The sequence below is a fragment of the Carassius carassius genome, chromosome 32 (genome assembly GCF_963082965.1).
Source record: "Carassius carassius chromosome 32, fCarCar2.1, whole genome shotgun sequence".
In the NCBI taxonomy this organism is placed as follows: Eukaryota; Metazoa; Chordata; class Actinopteri; order Cypriniformes; family Cyprinidae; genus Carassius; species Carassius carassius.
Window position 1 is genome coordinate 9,476,845 of NC_081786.1, and position 20,833 is coordinate 9,497,677.

The 20,833-nt window shown below is 36.1% G+C and overlaps 3 protein-coding genes across 6 annotated transcripts; 1 reads left to right on the top strand and 2 right to left on the bottom strand.

Annotated features, from left to right (window-relative positions):
* Positions 1-163: 163 nt before the first annotated feature.
* Positions 164-2,619, bottom strand: bnip4 (BCL2 interacting protein 4). Of its 2 annotated transcripts, XM_059520151.1 has the most exons (6): positions 2,434-2,619; positions 1,957-2,104; positions 1,790-1,856; positions 845-1,074; positions 667-760; positions 164-635 (listed from the first exon to the last, which is right to left on the bottom strand). In XM_059520151.1, the coding sequence occupies exons 1-5, from the start codon at positions 2,474-2,476 to the stop codon at positions 715-717; spliced, it is 534 nt and encodes a 177-aa protein (XP_059376134.1). In that variant the 5' UTR covers positions 2,477-2,619; the 3' UTR covers positions 164-635; positions 667-714. The 2 variants fall into 2 exon arrangements, with proteins under 2 accessions (XP_059376134.1, XP_059376133.1); XM_059520150.1 differs by lacking the exon at positions 164-635 and having other exon boundaries at positions 656-760.
* Positions 2,620-3,098: 479 nt separating this feature from the next.
* On the top strand, positions 3,099-6,745 carry smndc1 (survival motor neuron domain containing 1). Its single transcript, XM_059520149.1, has 6 exons — positions 3,099-3,257; positions 3,861-3,980; positions 4,251-4,393; positions 4,541-4,699; positions 5,806-5,959; positions 6,056-6,745. The coding sequence occupies exons 2-6, from the start codon at positions 3,861-3,863 to the stop codon at positions 6,191-6,193; spliced, it is 714 nt and encodes a 237-aa protein (XP_059376132.1). The 5' UTR covers positions 3,099-3,257; the 3' UTR covers positions 6,194-6,745.
* Positions 6,746-7,319: 574 nt separating this feature from the next.
* LOC132112601 (gamma-adducin-like) lies at positions 7,320-17,098 on the bottom strand. Of its 3 annotated transcripts, none has more exons than XM_059520146.1 (15): positions 16,944-17,098; positions 15,849-16,086; positions 14,046-14,181; positions 13,726-13,877; positions 13,060-13,140; positions 12,757-12,906; positions 12,468-12,611; positions 12,093-12,191; positions 10,546-10,716; positions 10,141-10,401; positions 9,531-9,647; positions 9,353-9,442; positions 8,767-8,884; positions 7,988-8,095; positions 7,320-7,861 (listed from the first exon to the last, which is right to left on the bottom strand). In XM_059520146.1, exons 2-15 carry the CDS (start codon positions 16,059-16,061, stop codon positions 7,545-7,547), a joined length of 2,157 nt encoding a protein of 718 aa, XP_059376129.1. In that variant the 5' UTR covers positions 16,062-16,086; positions 16,944-17,098; the 3' UTR covers positions 7,320-7,544. The 3 variants fall into 3 exon arrangements, with proteins under 3 accessions (XP_059376129.1, XP_059376130.1, XP_059376131.1); XM_059520147.1 differs by having other exon boundaries at positions 15,849-16,089; XM_059520148.1 differs by lacking the exon at positions 9,531-9,647.
* Between the last annotated feature and the right edge of the window lie 3,735 nt (positions 17,099-20,833).

Genomic DNA, 20,833 nt, shown 5'->3' on the forward strand with positions numbered 1-20,833 from the left:
GTAACACATACAATCTCACTAAATACTGATGAATAAGAATGATGAGTAACACATGCAATCTCACTAAATACTGATGAATAAGAAGTGTAATTTTTTTTTCTTCGGGGGATGGATGCAAAAAATGTTAAAGTATTTCTTTTTTCTTCTTTCTAGCAAAAATTAATTTCAAGATCATAATTTTTTTGGAAACAGGGTTTATTAGTTTTCCATAGCAAGTCACATTAGAATAAATGACAGAATATGTATTTATATGCCTCTGAAATTTCTGTCAAACATTAATTTGTATTTTTTAATAGTAATGATTCAAAATGTTATTATAAAGCAGGTCAGCTGAAGAACTATAATGAGACTTGGTCAGTAAAATAATCTTCATGCACAAGTATAATGTAACAAACATTTTAGTTACAAGCAAAAAAATCTTACATTTATTAGGCATATTTCCTGGTTAATCTAATCTGATACCCATACAGAGCTGGATTAATATTTTTTAATTCTATGCCAAATTCCCCACAGGAGAACCAAAGAAAAAATAATGCTGAGAGTATCCATCTCTCAACATATTTTCAGTGTCCTCTTACACAGTCCTGCATTTCTCCTGGAGGAAAACTGAAGGGTTCCAGGCTGTCCGGTTCTTTCTAGAGACACTGACACACAGCATACACACACACACACACACACACACACACACAGACACACACACACACATGCTATGACTCAGATAACAGAGCACTGAGTGGAAAGGCGTCGTCCAATACAGATCCTACAGAGAGAGATTCAAATAGTCAAACTGTGAATAAAAGAGTGGCAAACAAAGTCAGACTTTATAAGTTAAAAAGTTTCTCACCCTAACCCAAGCATAAGGATGTGTGTCAAAACTAGAGAGGGTAGCAGTAACTTTAGCAAGTTTGTGTTAATATCCTTGTCATTTTTGTCTGTGTTTTTGCAGCATATTCTGTTCCGTTTTGGCCGTTTAATAATAAATGCTGCTGGTGGTACATTCTCTGGTCGGCTGGACCAGTCACAGATCCTTGCAACAGCCTCAGCTTCCTGTTTGCTTTCTGCTACAACTTCCCCCTGGAATAGAAAGCAAAGCAAATCCTCAAAATAACATCTGATCTTTTAGTAATCAAAGAAGATGTAGACACATTTGTTGAGATTTAGAGAAATTTAGCATTGCATAACTTGCACAACTATGAATTGTCTTGAATGGGTGCCATCAGAATGACAGTCCAAACAGCTGATAAAAACCTCACAATTATCCACATGAATCCAATCCATAAATTATCAGTCTAAAGTTAAATGCTGTGTGTTAGTAAGAAGCAAAGCAATTATTAAGGCACTTTAAGGCATTCTATTTCTTCTGCCTAAAATACGAGTCCATAATAACATTTCCTCCAGTGAAAAAGGCCATCTTCTGTTGTCATAAAAATCCACAGATATATTTGTTTTAGACTATTTTCACTTGTAAACAGTGCTTGAATTGTGCATGTTTCTCCTGATCAGACAAGTCAATGTTTCACTGGAGAAAGCAATATTGTGGATACAGGACTTGTAGTATAGTAGGAAGCAATGTTTCTTACAAACACACAGCTTTTTGCTTCATAAGACGCTAAGTGTTGGACTGGAGTGTGGATGTGGATTACTGAGAAGTTTTTATTGTATGGGCTGATGGCGAGTAAATTTTCATTTAAACCCATTATTACTGCCTATGAATATAGTGGAAGGGCGTTTATATTTTAATAAATCCAAACCTGTGCAAGAAAAACCTTTTTCTTTGTTTTTTTTTTACCTCTGCAATGGCATATGAGTTGAAGGAGGCTGCACTGATGAGTGGAGGTGTCTGGACATGTCGAGGACTAGCAGGAAAAAAAAAATCACAACAGCCAATGCGATTAGAACGATCATACACTCTCTTGTAAAAGTCTTGCATGTACACGTGAAGCAGTTTATACACACCTGCTACAGTGAGAACTTGTCCGTGAACTACTGCTTGATTCTCGTTGTGCTTCCAGAAGCATTTTTTCCAGGTCTGTGATATCAGACAGGGCTGGTGTGCCCTCACTATGTTCACTGCATGAATCAAAGTGGAGCTCTACCCATGAGTCTGGTGGAGAAAGGTACATAAGAATTAATAATAATAATAATAATAATAATAATAAAATGATCATCGAAGGCAGTTTCCACTTTTAGAAGCGGTGAATGTTTGATTAGGTCAGAACAAGTGTTTTTAGCAAACAAACTGCTGACTGCTGGCATATTTGAACACGGAGTTCTGCTTCAGAAAGATTTATAAAAAGAAAAACATGCTGTACAAGGTGTGAATAATTTAGTTACTATTAATTCTGTTATTGTTTTCGTTGGTTATCGATGTAGGTATTTATTATCGATAATAAATTATTATTTAATCGAACGATATAGATTTTAGTAACTTACCATGCAGACTTTCTTCCTGAGTTATAAGTTTTTGCGCTGACATCGCTGTTCCTTGGAATTTCGAGTACGTTTTAAAATGAAGTGTGCTCTAAATTTAGTCTGTTTGTGAAAAAAAGACTAACTAAGGTTGTTCGACCCGAAAAACATACGGGACAGTATCGCGCTCCTGGAAAACACTGACGAAATCTTTTGTTTACAGACAGACACCGAGCTCTTATTGGTCAGTCCGTGGACCAATTATCTCAACCTACGTAGGTCTGGACCATAGGTCTGAACTCGGCAACAGTGTTGTTTTGGAAATACAATAAAATATAGTGATGTTGTTGTACTATCTCCTTCGGAGCCCCGCACATGAGATGCAAGAAAAATAGTATGCTGAATCGAGTGAACGCAATAGTAATTGTGTGCACGTTTTAGTACATTGAGGGAACGAATTAGTCAGTCGTGCGCACAATTTATTTATTTTTTCTTGCATGTCATGTGCGGGGCTCCTTAATCTCCCTCTCAAGCAAAGTTAAATAAATAAAGTATCACTCGTAAAAACTGCCTTGAATGCCTTAGTCTGAGAAATTCACATTCAGATTTGATTTTATTTTGTATTATTTTATTTTCCTTTCCTCTCTGCACAGCAGCAACACCGCGACAACTTTAATTACGCGAGACTGTGACGTCACATCCGGCGAAGGGTCGAAACGACGATAGTGAGAGGATACAAACGTAAAAGGAACGGTATTCTTTTTACGAAGATACATTCTTTCATGGGATATTCAGACACTTTAATTGATCTGGTTTTCATATAAATATTATACTAGGAATATCGAAAGGTAAGACGCATGTTAAAGGATGATCCGGTTTATCTTGTGTTTATAAATAGAAAGATGTCTTCCGTCGAGCGCTAGGCCTTGTGCTCCATTTATACATTTGTCTAGATCTTGCGTGAATCGAATAAAAAAAAGATTTGTGAGACTCACTGCTAATGCTGCATTAAATTAAGGAAACATGTAAAATGAAAATGAGCAAATAAATAAATACACATGGTTGTTTAAAAGTGAAATGTTTGTTTTTTTTCTACGTATATTTCACAAGTACACATCCCAACATATTGTAACGTTAATATTTTAAAAAGTTAACATTTATTTAATTTTAAAGGATTATTTCAAAAACGTAATTTTAGGTTGGATTCAGATCGGAAATATTAGGGAATCCTGATATAGAGAACTGTAGGTTATTATGAATGTTGTGCTGGTGCAATGTTAATTATATGCGTTTTATATATATATATATATATATATATATATATATACACACACACACACACATATATATATATACACATATATACATATATAAGAAAGAGAAAGGGTGGGTATTTTGAGGCCTGTCTTTAATTGTTACTTTTTTAACATTTATTTTATTTTTTTCTTCAGATGTCTGAAGAGTTGGCAAAGCAGTTGAGCAATTATAAAGCTCAGCTCCAGCAGGTGGAAGCGGCGCTCTCTACAGATCCAGATAATGAAGATCTGCTTAAACTGCAGAAGGACCTCCAGGTTTGGGCCACAGTTATCCACTGCTTTTTGTGAGGCATTACTACAGTTTAGAACAATTGTGAAGTTTATATGCATCTTTACACACTTACTGTTATGATATGTTTGTTCTTTTGTATGTGTTTGCACTGTTGAAACTTTCAGTGCTCTGCCATGTCTTTCAGGGTCCAGTTTTTGACACTTAGGTTGATGACTTATAGCTTCTGACAAGATGAAAAGTACCTTTCTATGTAAGTATGTTCAACAAGTCATTGCTGTTATGTGTCACTATAGGAGGTGATTGAGTTGACAAAAGACCTGTTGACATCACAGCCGGTGGAGGGTGCAACCAGCACCAAAAGCTCAGAGGCAGTCGCTCCCACTCGCAGGTGGAGGGTCGGAGACCATTGCTTGGCCACCTGGATCCAGGACGGACAGTGAGTATCACATGCAAACACACAGTGCTGGGAGGTATATTGATATTATTAATTGAGTGTTAATTGGGATTGTGGTTGACTGCATTTGGAGGAGGGATTTGTGTGTGTATCCGTACTCACCTGCTTACAGTGCTGTGTGATTGGCAGGGTATATGAAGCAGAAATTGAAGAGATTGACACTGAGAACGGCACGGCAGCCGTTACCTTCGCTGGCTATGGTAATGCAGAGGTGATGCCGCTTCATGTGCTCAAACCAGTGGAGGAAGGCAGGAGCAGAGAAGAGGAGGGGGGAAAGCCAAAATCCAAGTAAGTGGATGCTAAAATGACTTTTAGATCCGTTTTAATATGAAATCTGAACAGTTCCATACATCTTTATAATGTATTGTATGATTTAAAAACAGTAAATAAGCACAGCTGCTGGAATAAATTGAGATGTTAGTAAAGAAATGCTTTTAATATTGAATACTTTTTATTTATATATATTTTATTTATTTGATTGTTATTGTAAGACAAATGATCTCCAAAACTGTATTGCTTTTTAAGTGTATTAACTATAATTAACTATTAAAAAATACAACAATATAAAATATTTAAAAACTAATATTTCAGTATGTAGTATTGTTTTTCTTTATTGTTGTTTTAAAGAAAAAAATGTGTATGTGTGTGTATATTCTTTTAGTACAAATACTAATGTTACATTTATCACACAGGACTAAAGTTTGTTGACTTTGCTCACACTGTGTATAAGAACTTTCCAAAGCATTAATTAGCTATTTTTTTTTATATAATTAATTTTTATTATAGATTTTTCTCATTCCCCCACCTTTTAACACGTTGTGTTCCTGGTCAAAAATGATCTGCTTACAAAAGTCTTGGTATGTTATTACAAAATATTGTATTCAATGTTTTTTATTAACTTGTTTTCTCTCAATAGCACAGGTTTTGTATTTCGTTTTGAAGCTGTTTTTTTATAGTCCCTATTAATCTGAGTTTATTATCTGAGCTTATCCACCTTTTTTCCTGATATATTTTAAAAATTATTCCCATATATATATATATATATATATATATATATATATATATATATATATATATATATATATATATATATATATATATATATATATATATATATATATTATATATTTTTTTTTCCCTTTCAACTAAATTGCATAATCTCAGATCAATGAGATTAATCAGTTCCAAAAGCAATACAAAACCTGGGCTAATTGAAAGAAATCAAGTTGACAAAGTTTGAATCCAATATTTGCTGGTAACATAGCATAATAAGAGATTTACTTACTATTTATAAAAGGCCAGTGCTATAGACACTAATGCACTTTCTAGTGTTTGTGTTTGCTTATGTCTGAAAAATTCAGTTTAATGTTTTCCCATTGTGTGTTTTCTCTTAGGAAAGAGATGCTGGCAGAGCAGAGGGAATATAAGAAGAAAAAGGCCCAGAAAAAGGTGCAGCGCATGAAGGAGCTGGAGCAGGAGAGAGAAGATCAGAAATCCAAATGGCAGCAGTTTAACAATAAAGCCTATTCCAAGAATAAAAAAGGACAGGTGTGTATGAGAGAAACAGAAAAGCGCACTAATCTTGCTATGGTTTTTGTTTTTAACCCTGCTATCATGTTCGTGTTGTATGATCATCTTCTCTAGGTGAAGAGGAGTATATTTGCATCTCCGGAGAGTGTGAACGGAAAAGTTGGCGTTGGCACGTGTGGTATCGCAGATAAACCCATGACTCAGTACAATGACACTTCAAAATATAACGTCAGGCACCTAATGCCCCAGTGATCTCCATTGTGTTTTGTCTGTTCCCATCTGTAATCACCAAACATAAAAATGAATCAAACTGAAACCCACTTAGAAATCGTAATCACATCTAATTGGACATGCAATAAATATAGAAACACATTCCCCTCCATGTTTTGTTTCTAGTAATAGTGGGTGTTTGTTCTGTGGATGTTGGAGCTGTTCTGTACTGAACGAGTCTCTGGAGGTTGTAACTAATAAAACATCAGTCCTCAGTGAAGCACAGCTCCTGGTTAGTTTTACAGGTTTTTTCCTCAAGCTCTCAGGACCAAGTCTCTGCAGGAGCTGCTGAGGATGGGAACTCTGCTCTATAGTTTTTATAATGTGTTGAACAAACATGAATGGAACACACTGGCTTACCTCATACATAGTGGAGCTATGGAATACTGGTTTCATTGAACATATTAAGCAGTTTTTGGTTTGCTCTGTGTCTAATAATTCTGCTGCAGTCCATTTGTTACATTTGCTTTTCAGTTTTGTATATTTACATATTTGAGATAAATAAATGTTGATTTGTTGACATTTCTATAACAATTTGTGATTTTTGCTTTTTTAAATTCAAATTGTTTCCAGCTGACATCTGTATTATAAAATTATTAATTTCCTTCATAAATTGTAGCACACTTTTATTTCAGAAATGTTACTTTTACACACGACCATGAGACTGCAAATCACAAAAGCAGTATTTGATCATGGAAGACAAAAACACATTGGTGAGAACAAGAAAACATCACTATTAACATAATTACAGCACAAAAAAAATTAATAGTGTAACAGTGATAGTGTAAATTAACCTATAATGGTTATAGCCTATTACATAATCAGTCAATCAAACTACTAGTAGATTAATAATTTGTTATCAACCAAATTTCCATTTACAAACCAAGCAAATCAACAAAGCTTCATGTCACACTAAATGGCTTCTTCCCATTTAAAAATTATTTTAATACTTTAATCTTCCTAAAACGCAGGAATTCAGTTGCACACAGCCTTTCATACAAATCACTGTCACCTGATAAATTTGGCACACAACATCAATTCATCTACAAAATACGATGATTTCCGATATTTCTCATGTTCAGTGTTTAGGGCTGTGAATACGGACTAGAATTTTTCACTCAGTCTGCTGATAGTATGTGCATTTATGTACAGTTTATAAAAGTGTAGGAGGATATTCTTAGGCTATTTGTTGAAATATTATGTTTTACAATCACACAAGTCATTGCTTTGATGTTAATATCCCTGTTTCTGCTAGCCATCGCATTTTAACATTTGGCCCTCCTGAAACTACATTACCCACAAGCCCCTGCATAGTCACTTTTCTAACATTTACTCAGTCCTTCTTGCATTCCTTTTCTTCTTCGATCTCCTTTTCTTCTTTCTCTTTGTCTTTTCCTTTCTCCTTGTCTCTTTTCTCTTTCTTTTTGGTCATCCGCAGGAAGGAAGGAGTACGAAACTTCTTTTTCTTCTTTTTGGGTGACTTTGGCTGACTTTCTGAAGAGCTGGTGACTGAAATGTTGTTGGCCACGGTAGTTGTTATGGAGACCTGCATCTCTTTAGTGATGCTGAGCTCTGTGACCTGTAGAGTGAGGTCATCATCCTGCGTCAGGTCATCACCATCGCTGCTCTGCAGCAGAGCTGAAAGACTATCTGAGATGAAAAAGATAGGAAAAGACCTTTCAGAATGAGGTTTTCCAGCCCAAAACCATAAAACTGCAACTAATTTGGTTATCAAATCATATGATGATATGTGAGATTATATGAGAGAATCTATACCTCCTCTTTCAGGGCTCATGAGAGGTGAGATTGACAGGGACACTGTGGAGCCGTCATATGTAGTCATTTCTCCATCTGTGAATTCCTCATCTGCCTCTGACTGAAGAGCTTGTATGTCAAGAAAACATCATTTGAAAAAGGCAAATGAGAAACAGTGGTTATCTTGAGGGTTTGAAGGTAGGGAGGCAGCAACATCTCACTGAGATGGAAAGAATGTACTGGATCAAAGAAGAAATACACTGGAGCATACAGGAAATGGAATGTACTGAAATGTATTTGTTCAAAGTTTTCAAGTCAGGAAGATTTTTTATGTTTTTTAAGTCTCTTATGCTCACCAAGGATGAATTGATTTGATCACAAATACCGTAATAAATTGTAATGTTGTCATACTGTTGTATATTTTATTGTATTTTAAAATGTAATTTATTCCTGTGATGTCAAACCTAAAATTTCCATTACTCCAGTCTTCAGCATCACATGGTTTTTACAGAAATCATTCTCATACGCTAATTTGCTGTTCAAGAAACATTTCTTATTATTATCAATGCTGAAAATAGCTGTTCTGCCTAACGTTTTTGTTGCATTTGTCTCAGGATTCTTTGATGAATATGAAAAAAAGAAATAAGAAACACCGTTTATTTGAAGTAAAAGTCTTCTCCGTGTCCTTGCTGAATAAAAGTATACATTTCTTTTAAAAAAATAATCTACAGTAGCTGACCACAAAACTTTGGTTGTTGGTAGATACATTCTGTGTCCTTATATGTAGAGTGTGCACATACCTGATTGGCTGTTCTTATTCTCCACAGTTTGTGTGTATTCATGTATCTCTGTCTCTGATTGGTTAAAAGGGTTGGGTGGTTGAGCAGCTCTCTGCTCCTCATCCTCGTAGATGAATGCCTAAAATGTAAGAATGACAAAGGGATAGACTTACTGTGGGGTTTTTTTCTCTCTATGTTTTGCTACGACATTTGTTTCGGACTTCATGCTAAATTGTTTCTGCCTCAGAGTAAAAATTCAAAAAGGTAATTGTTTGTGAGATTAATCTTTAAATATGAAATAAGGTCACATTTCACAATTACCATTTCTGACTGATGAGGAAACCAAAAACTGATTGAATTCAGTTGAATTCAGCTGTTGTACTCTATGTAGGGACTCATGTGGTGATTTCATGGTGAAAATCACATGACATGAGACTACATAGAATACAATAGCTTTTTCTAGGTTAATGATGTTACTGAGGTTTCATCTAATTTTTAACATAACTTTCAAAAGTACTGTTACACTGGAAAAGTTGTAAAGCATGCTTTTAAAGGGAGTTTGACTGGTACTCGTGTTCACGTTGGATTTATTGGTGTAGTTACGCACTGGTCCAGGAGGCTTGTCAATAACAATGTCTGCCAGTAGCTGAGACTTGGGTCCAGCTGTCATCAGATCTACTCTGTTCTGCTCCCGAATCTAAACCAACACAAACAAAGCAGTGCTTTAGTGTACAGAACACAACCTGTAGACACAGTCTGTATTTTCATTCTCTCTGTCAAAATACCTTATTTCTTTTTTCCAGTACTTCACTGGGGTTAGTATTAAGTGGGACAAACTGGTTGGGGTCTTCAATCCTTATTGGGGTGTCTTTGCAGCTGCCTGACTCTTCTAACTTCATCCACTAAAAAAGAAAGAAAATAATGAATAAAAAAATTATTAGTGAATATTAATCACATACATAAAACAGGTAAATAAAAAAAGTTGGCCATTATTTTTTTATTTATTATATTTTTAATATTTAATAATATTTTAACAATAAAAGTTAATGAAAGATGAAAAAATACATATTTCTACTCTACTGGACTGATCTAGAGAAGATAATTCTCCCTCAAAAAATAAAAAAAGTTGTAACTGTCTTATTTCAATAATCTGTGTATATTATGTAATTATTTATTACTTTGAAATATATTTCAGTTACATATCTTATTGTTTTTTTTAGTCTGAGAGGGTAACATGCTTCCATACTGATCATTGATTAACAACACTGAACACTGACTTTATAGTCATTAAGCTGATGAAGGGAATTTACTGTATACATAATACTGATTCACAGCTATGTGAAACCCTCAATGTTGTTTGCAAATATGTTTGTGCACGATCATATGCAAGGATACCATGGTTTTTGTCCGGGGGCTGCAGGTCCCGTTGATGGACTCCTCAGGTACGTTGACTTTCATGTAGCAGTTTGGTGAGTTCAGCCATCGTATCCTCTCCCTGTCCCGCTTCTGTGCCAGGAAATGCAACGGACTCTGTGGAAGGACGTCCTTTTCCTCTAGTCCCACCGCTGTGATGGTCGCTGGGATCTCCACATCGTTGTGGTGTCGAGGCTTCTCTTTAACTATGGGATGCCTGTAAGTGTAACCTGTTCTGTAACCCTGGAAACACAAGTGTCATGTTAGCTATCACTATCATTTTTTTACTGTTAAATATTTAATAATACATGCTTAATGTAGTCAAAAAGACAACATTTAAATGTTGCTAACACTAATCTGGTATAGATTAGCTCACAGACCACTCACTAAGTTATCTAACATCCTCATAAGTGACTCGAATTCTGCCTCTCCAACCCTCCATCTGATCTGTCCATCTGGCATTTGTCCACTAGAATTTTTCATGGGAGCAGTTTTCAGACTTGTTCGGTCTAACAAGCACAGGTTGTCAACACCACCTGCGCATAACAGAGCGCTAACCTGAAGAGAAACAAAGACAGAAAGTTTAACCGCTCTACAAATCTACTGGCAGAGTTTAAAGGAGATCTGTTACACCCCTTTTTACAAGATATCCTCAGAACGTGTCTGTGATGTTTCATTGTGTATGTCTCTTTAAATGCTAATGAGCTGCTGCTCCCCTGTCAAATTAAACTGTCAAATACACACAAGTTTATGTTAAAAACACATGTAAATTACAAAAACCGTTGGTTATGTATGCAAAGGTAAACAGCTGGGAAAGAAACTGCATGTTTATATTAGATCTGCATGGCAGCAGCGTAAAATAATACAGTAAATAAATCAATAAAACCACTGCTCTCTTTTCTCCTCTGAGGATGGGACTCTAAACAGTGCTCTGTGCTCTTCAGTGCAGCCAAAGACAAAGCAGTTAGCATGTTTTGCTTGAACTTTCGCCATGGCGTTAAAGGAGCATTGCGTAGGTTCTGAAATTTCTAACCGTTACTGACACCAATGGCCATTAGAGGAACTGCAGCCAGACTCATGCTTGTTCTCAGTGCGCACGCTGCTTTTTTTTTACTTACGAGGAGTGTCCGTGGGTGTCTGAATTGTGCTGGAGGCTGGTCGCTTCTTTCCATCCGCAGAGTCCATTTGAAAACACTATTGCCGCTGCTTACTATAATGGCTGGCGTGCCGTATGGTTGTAAGCCCAAGTAGACGAGAACGCGCATTACGTCACATTTTGTGAATTTTCGCACCAATTCGGACCCGACTCCTCCACACACAATTGAGCCTACAGGCTGATAGAGGCAACCGTGGTGGACAGTCGAGCTGTCATTCTTTTGTTTTAAATCATGGTTAGCTCATACATGTACAAATGAAAACTCTATCTTAAAGATTTTTTTAAGTAAAAACCTCCACATAGCTCCTTTAAAACTGGTATACCGATGTTGCTTGCGAAAAACAATGATTGCGCCATAATAATATTGCGGTAATATTATAATAAAATCCCTTTTCTAAGTCACGGGGAAGCAAAATCTGACAATCTCATATTTTTTTACAAGCTTGCAGAAAAAGGCAAAAATAATTTACTGTGCTGTTCTTTTTCACATTTTCTGGGTTGGTAGATGCACCGGGGATCCAATTATAGCACTTAAACATGGTAAAAGTCAGATTTTCATTATATGTCACCTTTAAACAAAGCTGGATTGATCTGGGCCTTTGATAAAAATAATTTAAAAAAAGATTGGCAGCTTGGTTGTCAATCCATTCCATTTTCGGTGTTTTCCAGATTTAATTTAATCCAGTACATATATTACTTTTTCATTAAGTGTATGTATTTGTATTAGTTTATTATTTGCATGTGTTTGTATTTCAGTTTTAAATGTGTGTGTGTCTACCTGTATCTCACAAGCTTGGTGGCTGTGGTAAAGATAATGAAAAGCTTCCTCTGTTGTCTCTCCAAATGCCAGTAAACCCTGATTCCTCAGGACCAAAACCTAATAACAAGCAGAATTACATCAGTGTGTCGAATCCAGCATTCAGTAATGCGAAAAATATTTCTATAAATACAATACTAAGCGATATTATATCGACTATAACTATAAAACAAAAGTCAACAATGATTAACAAAAAATTCTAAAAAGCATATTTTAACTTGGCAGTGGTGAGGATCTGCTATTTTTCTCTGCTTAGGCTTTGCCATGCTGTACTGTACTATAGTGAATTCCTAATGGTAGTCATGCCAACGGGAAGCAGAATTCACAGACTGTCACCTTGGCAGTGGGACCAAGAGCTTTCTGAAGTTCCATCTTCTCCTGCTCGTTGGCTAAATCACCATGGTAGCTAAAATAAGACACCTCCCCCAGCAGCAAAGCTTCATGGGAAATGGGTAAGATGCCACATTTCATAGAAGAGACCTACAGGACAGACAGAAGTTCCAATGTGTTTGTTACACTTTAACAGGCAGGGTAAATGCTGGGTCTGTGCCAATGGTTTTTAAGGGTCTGGGGAACACTCAGCAAACTTCCAAGGGGGCCGCAGGACATGTGTGTTATTACTCACGGCAGCTGTAGTTGGTGTGTATGTATGAATAACACATTTGGCATCTGGTCGGGCAGAATACACTGCAGAATGTGGTTTGAATCCCAAAACATCCACAGGTAATGCAGTGACCCCCTGATCAACCACCTCACCAATCAGATTCACCTTCACCTTTAAAAGCCAAACATTACAAGAGAATGATAAACATTATTTAATGCCTTTCATATATTCTTCCACGTATTTCTTATAATATTGTAATTGTATTCAGTTGTCAGGGTTTCCAACTTGATAATTCATGTTCAGGATGTGTGTGGGTGTGTGTACCAGACTAGCTGCTGTGGCCTCTAAGAACGACAGTCCTTTAGGAAGAATAAGAATATGATCCTGCTCTTTACTGATACGCAGCTGGAGAAGAAAATAACAGAGAAAGAGTGGAAGAGAGCGAAAGAAAGACAGACACAGAGAGAGAATAGTGAGACATTATAATAGACATTATAAGAGAGATGGCTCCAGCTCTTCATACCCAGCTCTGCTGATGTGGACCTTTTCAAAAGCTACACCTTTTAACTAAAGGATGCATCGTAATACCTTAAAGGTATGTTTTAGTATTTAAAGTCTACATATTAGGACCTAAGAAATATGTATTAGTACTTTTTAAAACGGCACCGCTCCAATGACATGAACATATACAGCACAGTAATCCATCTGATGCTTTTGTGGGTTATTGAGTTGTGAGTCATGACAGATCAGAGCTGAAGTAGATTTTACAGTTTTCTGTCTATTATTTCCACAATGGCAGCTATTCTCTTTTCTCTCTGCATTGTTCTGACTTTTAAGTCATAGCTATGGTAACCAGTGTTGTTTAAACAAAAGCATCTAATTTTATTACATGCAAAATGACAGTGAGCACAGTCAGTCCTAGGTCGGATTTGAAAAACAATGTGTGCTGCAAAGAAAAAAGCCAAGTGTGCAACATATGTGAGTACTCACAGTTATATACGTATTAGGGAAGTGGGTATGTCCGTATAGGTCTAGCAGCCGGTACAAGCAGGCGAGTTTACAGCGGCCCTGCCTCTCAGCTTTAGAACAATTAAACCACTCCACACCACACAGATCATTCACTGGACTAACTGACCCTGCACCTAGAAACACACGCACAGCCAAACAATAAAAAAAATATTTTGGCTTGATCTGAGCTTCTGATAACCATACAGAATTACATGCTTGCCATCTGTTGACCATAGCAACAACAAATACTCTTCAATGGGAATGTTTAAAGTGTTAATGAAAGTGTGTGTTTGTGCACTCACTGCTGGGACTGTATACTCCAGTGTTGCTAAGTGTATTGCTGATGATCAGTTGTGCGAGGTGACCGAGGAGACCACTGGAGTTACTGCCTTTGGAGCACTGCTCCTTTACCATGCACTCCAGCTCCTCCTTAAAGTCCTGCAACAAACACACACATTTTAACATGTTATCAACACATGCTTGTCAGTGCATAAGTAAACAAAATATCAAACCAAGTGGCATTTATTTTAAAGAAATAATAATCAATTTAATCAATATTCTGATCATTTAACACACAAACTGACTTTTGCAGTCACTTAAAAGACCAGTTGGTTAAATGTAGTTGCAAGGAAAGTAGTTTTGAGAAAAGGTTTTGCATAAGCTGTTGCAGTTGCTACTCCATATTTTGGTGATTTTATTTAATATACACTAACATTCAAAAGTTTGGGGTCAGTGAAATTTGTTCACTTTGCAATTGATTAAAATATCACAGGAAATATGTATCATGGATTCCACAAAAATATTAAACTACACTGTTTTTAAACAGATAATAACAAAGACAAGGGACTTTGATAATAATAAGAAATGTTTCTTTTGATATTTAAAAAAAATAATAATTAATTCCTGTAAGGCAAGGCTAAAATATTAAACGACACTGTTTTCAACAGATAATAATAAAAATGTTTCTTTTTATACGTTTTAAATTTTCAGCAGTCAGTACAGAGTCATATAATCCTTCAGACGTTTTTCCAATACATTGATTTGTAGATCAAATTACATTTTAAAACATAATAAAACAGAAAACCATTATTAATATTAAATAGTAATAATATTTCACAATGTGATGTTTTTCAGCAGTAAATGCAGGCTCTGAGAGCATAAGAAAAAAAGTACTTCATTTTAAGTGAGACGTTCTCAAATATAGGACATTTCTGATTTGTTCATAGCTCATTCTTTCATGGTATCAAATAATCACTTACAACAAAACAGGCTTTAAGAGAAAAGTTCAGTAAACAAAACATCCAGTCATATGTGTCTTTGCCGTGAAACAGTACAGAGAAGTTGACATGCCCTGCAGTGAGCCGTACTTAATCTAATACATTTTAAACAGCATTTTATGCTTTTTATAATTACAAAGCATGCAGCTTGTATGGCCTCAAGCATGAATATCTGTACTTTAACATACAAATATGCTGCACCAAAGAAGCATTTAGTATAATCCACTAATGAAGAAAAAACTGTGATTAAAATAATACAAATAAACATGCTGACCAGTTATAGAATAAGAAGACATATGCTTTATATAAATTTAAACTTAAAATAGTGATGTTGATTTAAAAACAAATGTTATGGTCATCACATCATTCAAATTAGAGTTGAAACTATGAACTTCAACCTTTAAAGCCTCAGGGCTGCAACAGATGAAAGATTTAGCTTTGTAGGCCAAAACCAAGACATGAACAACCGTCATGCAGTTTTGGTGATTATACAGCTTCAAATTTTGCATATTATATGGATATTAAAAATAGATAAAGCTGTAATCAGATAAGAGACTGAGCTTCTTCTAAGGCCTCAGAAATGTGCCTCTCTAGAGTTACGGCCCTCAAACATGATGCACAGAAATCACTTCGGGTTCTTTATTCAATTCACCCAATCCCAGTATTTCTGATTATCTGTGCATGGTTACTACTGGCAACAGATCTCCTCTTGTTGGTTGTTATGCAATCAAATAAGCGTGGGCTCCTCTTAAAATGCAAAGGGAGGGAGAGAGAGAAAGAGCATGCGAATTCTCACTTTGGTGCGAGTGTGTGGGAGTGACGACTCACTGGACTCCGTAGAATCTGTGTAACTCTCTTTCTCTGCTCCATCATGTTGAAGTCCTGCCTCAGGTCAGGTGACATAGCGCTGCTCCTCAGAGCTTCGGGGGACTGGAGTTCTTCTGCGCTCTCACTGTAGACCTTCTTCACATTTAGACTGTATGGGCGTAAACCGCCCTCTTCATCACCTGCACTCATCTCAACACACTCACCCTCGCTCATACATAAACACACAACACACAACCTTCTGCTTCATAGAGAGAGAGAGAGAGAGAGAGAAGGAAAGATAATGTTTTTCTGATCCACTTGAAGCTGTGTTCACAATTGCTGCATGAATACAAAAAGGTCAGAGCATTTTAGATTACAAATGAATTGTCTTAACACACATACAAATAAACGCCCTCTCACACTTCTGCATGTCTGCTCTCCAGCTGACATCCTATTAAGTCATGCATTTTAGCACGCACCCCACAGAGAACATTCACACCTCAAATGCCCCTCTTTCCACCCTGATAGCCCGAAATCACCCCAACAGGTTTTATTTTGAACCTGAATTAATTCAAAAGAGTTTTTTATTGCCAAACTGTGTATAATTTTTTTGAATCATGTCTGTTATCTAAACATATAAGAGCAATCTATCAAGTAACGGATCGGAACCCTGCCTTCTCAAGAAAAGTAATTTCCGCAAAACCGAGATTCGCAACCACCGCCTGCGCGCGTTTAAGAAATCTGCGGTCTCAAAACGCGAGCTGCCTTCCTTAACAACATTTATATGGATTACTGGTGCGAGCAGTATTTTTTTCGGCGTCACACAGAATTTTTGGCCTTCATCATTTTGCAACAGAACTGCGCACGCATTTAATGTCTACGAAATACCGAAATACTGTCTAGATAGGCAGTTCAAAAGATTTTGATGCACTAATATTGTGTAGCTGCTGCACTATATAACTAAACATCAAATTTAATCTGAATACTAACTTCATATCCATAAAGATGAAACCCGATTGATTTTCATTCATTTAAAGATAACAAGTTAATTGAAAAAGTCGCGAAGCTCTTGCTTTGCCATCTAAGCATTAGTCACATTAAGAAATAAATACTCACCTTTCTCGGTCTCAGTTTAAATTTAATCCCAGAACTGCAGCAGGAAACATGTTAACTATATAAATCGGCTCCAGACAGAATAACTAACAACAGCACATCAGACGCATCCGAGTCTCAGTTTCTTCCATCTAGAGCCCTAGGACTCTGTTGCGCGCATCAGGATGTGTTTTGCGTGGGAACTTGGTGAGCGGATCACGTGACCGGTCCTGTCCGCCCACAGGACCACCGCGACCCCCCGAGCCTTATCTTTAAAATACACAGATAGAATTTATACAAACGCGAAGATACGAGCCAGATGTTAGACATCAAACACACACACGCAGACATTTATACAGCCCTGCTGAGGCTGTTTTGTTTGGCCACTTTATAACAGTTTTGCTCTTAAGCACCCATAAATAATGAGCATGTATATATAATATATTCTATATTGCCCATAAAAAGCTTATTGTATTTATGTCTCACATATAAACTGACCCTGAGGCTTTTGGTTTTATTTGTAGACCTTTTTGCATCTGTTTGAGCGTAAAACATTTATTAAATGTTTACTTCACTTACCCATTGAATGACCTAAATGTTATAACTTTTTTCCTCTCATAAAAAAAAAAACTAAGATGTTATCCCTCATTACAAAAGTTGGTTTAGCTCCAAACTCTCAGCAACCACACTGACCTAGAACTCCCAAGATAAGAACGGAATAAGAAAACAAAGTGAAGTTGCAAAGTGGTCTCTTTTTTCATGATGTTTCTCGTCTTACACTTCACACAAACACACGTTTTATAACACAAAACAAACCTTATCTAGGCTATGTCAAAACGGCTCTGAACTTGAGTTTGGCCTCCTGGATCTGACATCTCTCATGACTGGTTCTGTTCTTTTTCATCCACCACATTGTTCGCTCAGTGAATCATTTAACCCTGCACACGCCAGCGCTCTGTGACCAACCTTCCCCTTTATGAATGTGGATAATTACCCTAATTACTTCATACCTGAGCAAACAAATGACCAACAATGATTCATTATTCTTTAAATGATCCTGCACATGAGCACCTGCTTTTGTTTGGCTGATGTATCCTAAGAGAATTTCCTCCGTTGCTATAGAGTTTTGTATTTTCAAAATGATTTGTAAATTGTTTATGTCCAATACTGAAGATATTCTAAGGTGTTAGTGGAGAATATATAAAAACATGAAATGTTTTCATGAAATGTTCTTTTATTCTTGAGTTCCCATGGGTTTGATTAGCATGAGTTTCCCAATTATTTTTGGATTAGTTTTCAAATTAATTATTCCATACATAAAAGTATGTGGTAACACTTTATTTTAAGGTGTCCTTGTTACATGTTTCATGTGATTACTTTTATAATAACAATAAATTATGCATATAATTACATGCAGATAACCCTAAACCAAACCCTAATCCTAACCATATAGTATAAGTAACTACAACAGAAGTTAATTAATATTACTCAGAACTTAAATGTAAAATTACACAGTAACAAGGACACCTTAAAATAAAGTGTAACCAATTATGTAAAAAGGACTATTCCTAGGATTGTTCCATACATAACATTTCTAAATAAGATTAGTCATTTGTCGTAAATATATGGTAAATATAGCTATACACTTCCAAATTTTTTAACAGTAAGATTTTATAAATATTATTATTATTATATTTAAAACATATCTGCAATATATAATATATATATATATATATATATATATATATATATATATATATATATATATATATATAGTAACATAAATGTCTTTATTATCACTTTTGATCAACTTAAAGCATTCTTGCTTAATTTATCATTAATAATAATAATGTATTTCACAATATTCCTGCTTTTGCTGTATTTTTGGATCAAATAAATACAGGCTTGGTGAGCAGAAGAGATGTCTTTAAAAAACATGAAAAATAGTACTGTTCAAAAACTTTTGAGTGGTAGTGTAATGTAGGCGTATTTCTTGCATTTTATTCATGCATTGCAATGTGTAGGTTAAAGGAAATGTCTGTAAACCTTAACCATTTTTCTACTGATTTTAGAACTCATGGTAGAGTTAGTTATGGGACTAACGTGTATGTAGTAGAAGTAGTTAAGGTTTTTAGAACACTTACTTTGACAATTTGAGTTAATAGTGTTTGTGTCTTCGGATGATGGAGTCTGAAAGAAAGACTTGGCTGACATTAAAGTCAGTCAGTCCCATGTGCATATTGTTCCACCTCTGACCTTATGAATATGGCGAATACAATTTAAGCACAGCTATGTTGTGTTCCATTAAAATCATGTCCTCTGTCCTAAACTCTTGTCACCAAAACAGTTTGGGATGCAGGTCCATATACTTTGTTTGTCACTTGTTAAATCGAGGAGGTTGACTACTATGTCTTTGACTTTCCAGATGTCACAGAACAGTAAAAATAACTGAATTGTACATTTAAAAGACAGAAAAAAGCAAGTAGAAAGTCTCATGTCTCAAGTTAGGCACATCTGGCCAATTTCCCACGAGGATGTTGCATAACCGCAGGGCTGTTTATTCTTGAGGCATACACTCACATACACACAAACTGTTGACTCCAGTCTTCCCATTCAGCTCTGTTCAATTCAGATGATCTGTTTTGGAGATGGTTTTAATGTCATCATGATATCTTATGACTGTAATTAAGCTCTGTTGGAACTGAAAATTACACTTTCTAATGTTGTTTTTGTGCAGTTGTTGAATAATTAAAGTCTCATGCATTACAAATATTTGCATTTCAGGCTTTTTCTTTTGGCAGGCGACATAATTGCTGGCATTTTGGAGGTTGTTTGTAATAGTAATGTCACCAGTTGTTTTTGTGTTGTTACAGGCTTGCAGCTGACATGTTTGGTTGTAAAAGTGTTTTTGCATGTGTTACTGCGCATGAGAGGCCTGTGACATTTTTTAAGGTCATGTGAAATAAAAATGGATTCAGTGGCTCACATAAAATTGAGTTTCTGTAGCATTTCTGAAGCTTCAGCAGTACTAGTAATATCATGATGATGATAGTGTAGCAACCATGCTGTTTTTTAGTGAATATTAGTATGCTGCTACGCTGCATACAGTACAGTGAGTTTCAGCAGTGTCTTCCTTTACAATCGGCTTTTACCTCCTACACTCACACCATACAGCCTGACTCATGTTCATGTATCTGAGAGACAGAACAAGGGAGAGAAAAAAACAGTAGAAAGAAAAAAATATGATGTATTTTGAAATCAAACGGAGTGCAAGTGATCACCCTATCTGCGTCTAATGTGTTTGCATGTCAGTGGGAAACGTAATAAGGTGATGCTCTGTTCTCACTCTCTGATGTTTTTCCTCTAATGTTCATCTTCAAGTAATTCTCTTTCTTCTGACAGTTATTAAAAATTCACACGTAGAATAAAAATGCTGACCTGAGATCAGCTCCCGCTGCTTCCTGAATTTTTTTTATTGGAATATAAAAGAGTCTTCTCTCAGCATGGAGTCATGCTGTTCTCTGGTGGATGTTTGTTGAACTACAGAGAAATAAGAGAACGTTGATATCTTAGAACTATTGGACAAACTTAGGAACCTAGGTGTGCTATTCAGGGGCGCTGCACAAGATCAGTTAGTCCAAAATGCAGCAGCAAGAGTTCTTACTAGAACCAGGAAGTATGACCATATTAGCCCGGTCCTGTCAACACTGCACTGGCTCCCTATCAAACATTGTATAGATTTTAAAATATTGCTTATTACTTATAAAGCCCTGAATGGTTTAGCACCTCAGTATTTGAATGAGCTCCTGTTACATTATAATCCTCCACGTCCGCTGCGTTCTCAAAACTCAGGCAATTTGATAATACCTAGAATATCAAAATCAACTGCAGGCGGCAGATCCTTTTCCTATTTG